Source organism: Gekko japonicus, unplaced genomic scaffold, assembly GCF_001447785.1.
Source record: "Gekko japonicus isolate JY-2015 unplaced genomic scaffold, Gekko_japonicus_V1.1 scaffold2527, whole genome shotgun sequence".
In the NCBI taxonomy this organism is placed as follows: Eukaryota; Metazoa; Chordata; class Lepidosauria; order Squamata; family Gekkonidae; genus Gekko; species Gekko japonicus.
The window spans coordinates 79,724-84,782 of record NW_015174348.1 but is presented as its reverse complement, the minus strand read 5'-3'; the positions used below and the strand labels follow the sequence as shown (position 1 = coordinate 84,782).

Below are 5,059 nucleotides of genomic sequence, written 5' to 3'. Positions count from 1 at the left end.
GAATGTCTATTTTGCTGATCCAGATCTGACTCTAATTTCGTACAAATGAAAATCAATGGTATTTCACTGAATCTAAGCATGAACACCCTGCTTTTGTTCCTTCAGAATGAGATAAAATCTTCCTAATATACAATGAAGATTTGTCTGTGAAGAAATGAAAACATCCATCAATCTGTACTCCCCCCCAACAAGGATTAAAATACATATATCCTTGATTGCTATTTGCTAAGAAACGATTCTTCAAGGACTTGGTAACTCTTCATTCTCTATTAGGTAATCTTTCTTCATATAATTAGCCCCCCTAACCAACCTCCACACTCCAAGATATGCATCCTTTAATGAGCTTTTGGCCAGTCCTTCAGAGCTGGTGCCTTCTGGGACAGTGGGTATATTTGCTGCACCCATAATGCCATTCTTCTCCTTTATGCTTGGCTGACTGCTTTCATTTGCTGATTCCTCTGTTGTATCTCCAGGCTCTGTCTCCTTGGACATCTCCTCCATTACAAATGGTGGCTGAGCTCCATCACATTCTTTCTGCTCCTGCTCCCTAGCTTCCTTCTCCAGATCTTCATAGTTGCTCTGTTTTCTGGTTTCAATATATTTAGCCACACAATAAATGATGGAGCCCATGGTATTTACCACTACACCTGCTATAAACAGTTTTGTGGGCTGTACATCACTGAATGCCACCATACCAACTGTGATGGTTGCGATGCTCTTCAGTACTCCAACAAAACTAGTGGTTACAGCTGAGTTGATGTAGGTACAATGAAGGGTGGTGAAATTCATGGCACAGCCAATAAAGACACATGCAATAAAGATGCATGCCATGGTAGGATCTTTCCATCCTGGGAAGGACCAGACATTGATAGCATCCAGACTGGCAAAAGAGAAGATGATAAGAAAAGGTGTGGCTGACACAGCAATGGCATACTGGGCTGTGAGGGGCCCATAGTCACTATCTGTACTTGCCTTTTGAATGAGTACCAGATACGCAGCATGCACCAACACAGCCAGCACTCCAGTCACATACCCAATGGGATCGCCAGTCAGGTCACCTGCACCTGTCAATATTGGGAGAGAAAGAAACGTGTGTTTGCATGGACTTGACATATTCTTTAATGTTCTCAGATTAATTAGATTAATGAAGGTTAGTTTTATCCGGGACTATTAGCCATGAAAGCTAAAGGGAACTTCTTCTCAGATGGTTAGGACAAAGCAGAGGGAATGGTCATCGTTCCCTGTTTGTGATGTCCAGAGGCACAGGGCTTCCTAACGTTGGAGACAGAATGCTGGGGACTGGCCTTGGAATGAATTAGTACAACCGCTCCTACGTTATCCTGACACAGTTTTAACCTGCCCTTCTTCCAAGAAGCTTATGGCACGGTACATAGTTCTCCTTTCCTATGTTTTATTTGCACAACAACCCGGAGGTAGCTGAGGGAACGTGACCTGCCACAGGACATCCAGGAATTTGTATGGCTAAGTGGAGATTAGAACTCAGGCCTCCCCAGTTCTAGTGCAATATTCTAACCACTATACCACACTGATATGCACATACACTGAACTACAGTATAGGGGTGGAGTTCTTAGAGGAACTTGCCTTACACATCTTGCATTACAGATAATTTGTCCCATCCAAATATGCCTTTGATATATCTGGATCTACAACTAACCCTGGTCTGAACTACCTATATAAACCTCGGCCAAGTTGGTGCCTGCATATAAACAGGTTAACAAAGCCTTGACTGTGATTTTGCTTTAATGCAGTTTAGAAAATACAAAACTCCTCAGTCTCTTCATGGACACAGTCTACCCCACATTCTGGCAGCCAATCTGTTGGAAATGAGGAAGAAAAATCAGTGTAAATTAAAAGTCTGGTAAATAACTGGGAAATCTTGGGTTAATGGGAAAGGCAGTGTAAAAATAAATAGCTTTTTTTTTAAAAGGTTACTAATGATGTTATCAAATAAATAACTTTTTTTTAACAATAACTAACGGTTATTGTTGTGAGACTGGTAAGACATAAAGGAGCCCAGGGAAGGTGAGAGTGTCATCACTTTGGCAAATCAGGACCTGGAATGTTGCCTATTGAAAACTTTTTTTTTACAGAGATGAAGAGAAGAGTCCAGTTCTGCAGGCTCCATCCCTCTTCTCCTAGAGCTGGCAATATGGAGAGTGCCAGAGCAGCTGCATCAGTTGCAAAGAGCCATGCTTTGAAGCTGAGATAGTGGCTGGATGCATTTGCCTTGAATACAAGTGCAAAATTTCATGGGGGGGGGGTTCCTATCACTTTCATACTCTGTCCTCAATTACCTTACTTTTTAGCACGCAGGTACAAACCTTCTCATTTCCTTCGTATTACATTCATTTTATATTAGTCTGAATGGGGAGGGGAAGCTTACGTCTACTCAGCTGGGTTGTTAATCCTGCAGAGCCACCATCAACTTACATTCATTTTGGGGGAAACCAAAGAACAAACAGTGCCTAATGGAACAAGAGCTTTTCCACAGATTTTAAAGTTGCATGTTGGCCACTCTCTTTTGCCCATCTTATTCCCATAGATTCATTTTGTGTTCCACCACGGTTAAGCCTGTTTGGCAGGATTTAGTAACATTTTGGGCTGATCCCAGGAAAAAGCCTATACTAACTCCTATAAACGTCATCAGCACTGCGGCAACCATTAATGTGTACATGGGGGGGGGGATCATGGACACCTAGTAGGATATTGCCCATAACAAGAAAGGTGCATCCCATCTCCAGTACCCAGAGTCCTTTTTTGTGAAAATTAGTGGTATATGATCATCCAGGGCTTCTTCTGTTATGTGCCTTGCCTGTGGAACTCTCCCCCTGCATCTGTTCACCTGGCACCTACTCATTTGAGTTTTAGGTGCCAAGGAAAGAAGGTTTTTTTACAGCCTTCTATCTATATATAGTGTCCGATTTATATAATCTGATGTTTTTTATTTGCCCTCTAGCTTCTTTATCAACAGTCACCCGCTTGGCATTGCTGCTGCTTGAAGTTTGGTTTCTATTTGAATAGCTTGCTGATTTTATTGTAAGTTATTTACTGATTTTATTGTATTTTATTGATTTTTGGGAGCAAACCACCTTGATAACTACATTATGGGACATCATAGACATGTTTCAGATAAATCTATGTATGCACTATTGTAGACTTTGAAAGAAAGAAAAAAGCCATAAAGGAGTTTAATTGTCCGCACCAGAAGATGCCTGGGATCTCTTCTAGTCAATTTTACTCCTCCATTGTCCTGTGTGGTGCTTTGGAGAAATGACTGCAACTGAGAACACTGAGCAAGCAGGTTTTTCTAACAGTGCAAGGTCCTTCCTACCTGTGCTATGAAGGACTATTATCAGGCTATTTATTAGGCTAGTTTATTATATTTATTATAATTATCAGGCTAGCAATGCTGGATCAAGGCTAGTGACCACGGGCAGTAAACAAAGACAGTGGTTCCAGGGGTTCATCTGAATACGGCTGGGATCTCCACACCATACAAACATATTAGCCAAATGTCACCCAGTGTCCTTTCTCAGACAGCTGTCAATGCCTGCATCCTTCCATGAAAATGTAGCAAAATTGGAACAATCCATCTCCAGAGGATACCCTCTTACATTCAAGGAGAAAACTATGCAGTCAATATTTATATAAAGGGGGGGGCGATGTAAAAGTTAAACTTCCTGCTATCTTTGCATCAAATTCTATCCAGATTTCTAACTGGTTTCTGGTATGCATCATCTTCCCACATTCTTCCAAACTAAACAAGAATCCCAAGACAGAAAAGGGAGGGAGATTTTCCCTCCCCTACGCCAAACATATACACGCACACACCCTTCCTTTTGGATAAACAGAACAGACAAAGGCCCTTGGAAGTCCGGTTAATTATTTTGTCTATGCAGTCTGTGAGACAGTTTAATCGTGATCTTTGTCCCTAGCCAGATTCAGCTAAGCCCAGCTCCAATCTCCAACACAGAAGTGAACAGGAGATGAGCATGAGAATCCAAAATTAGTCCTAAATGTACATATATAAACTCTGCCAGTCCTGTCATTTTTAAATAGAATTTCTCCTTTGTCCATTAAGGCCCTGATAATAGACTTAATTACAGTTTAGAGGCAGCAACACTCCCTAGAGGCTCCATATTGTGGATTTTTTCCTGAGTTTTTCTCATCCTTGAATAGCTGATATGTGATAGACAAGGCAGGCAGCTGCAAATAACATCGGGTGGTGGGAAGAAGAGAGATGGGGAATAACCAGCTGAGCCACTTCAGACATGACATTTTCCCCCTGCTACACCAAAATAGTCTCCTTGAAGGAAGAATCATTTACATCCATGTACACTGTCATGACTGAAATACAGGGGGATGTATGTCTGAATGTGATTGCAGGAGTTTAAAAGTTGCTGGTATACACAGGTGCACACATTTTTAGAACAGAGATTCTATTAGAACAGAAAGGTTATATTATGCTGTTACAGGTCAGAGAGGTCTTTGAATGAACTCCTGAGATGACAAGGAAGATAAACAAACTCCACAACCTTTTGGTTCATTGCAAACACGGAAGGGAGGGATGAGTTGATGTGGAGTTTTTAAATATGGCGTGGGCAGGTTAGGGTTAAAATGAGCTAGGACTGCTTCACACATTGTAACGTTTTGGTATTTAGGCCCAATGCACATACCAGACTAATGTGGAGAAGACAAGAATATGTCTACTGATGTAAGAGATATGTATGTGCCGGGGAGTCGGTGCACCGTGCATGGTTGGGGATCCCTGTCTTTAAAGACATGTAGGTGTCCCATAATGTGTGAAATAGTCCTTAGACAAACATCAGTAATGAGTAGATGGTGAAGGACTGAGATCAAGAGATGAAAAATTAGAGTCACAATGATGTGACCATGCCAGAATGTGGGAGAGGAGGTGATGATAGAAAATGGAGCTAAGTACTTAGATGAGTTAGCACTGGCGTTCATAGAAGGGAGGCTGGAGAAACAGGAGTATTGGGATGGGGGCAGTTAATTAAAGTTGGGCTGAAGAGTTTA

At 41.6% G+C, this 5,059-nt stretch overlaps 1 protein-coding gene across 1 annotated transcript in view; it reads right to left on the bottom strand.

Annotated features, from left to right (window-relative positions):
• Positions 1-240: 240 nt before the first annotated feature.
• Positions 241-5,059, bottom strand: part of SLC35D3 (solute carrier family 35 member D3) — a gene marked incomplete at its 5' end in the record, with an annotated part of 5,959 nt that continues 1,140 nt past the window's right edge. The window contains one exon of the mRNA XM_015424306.1: positions 241-1,064. Within this exon, the coding sequence (XP_015279792.1) occupies positions 241-1,064 (824 nt within the window). The remainder of the gene's footprint in view (positions 1,065-5,059) is intronic.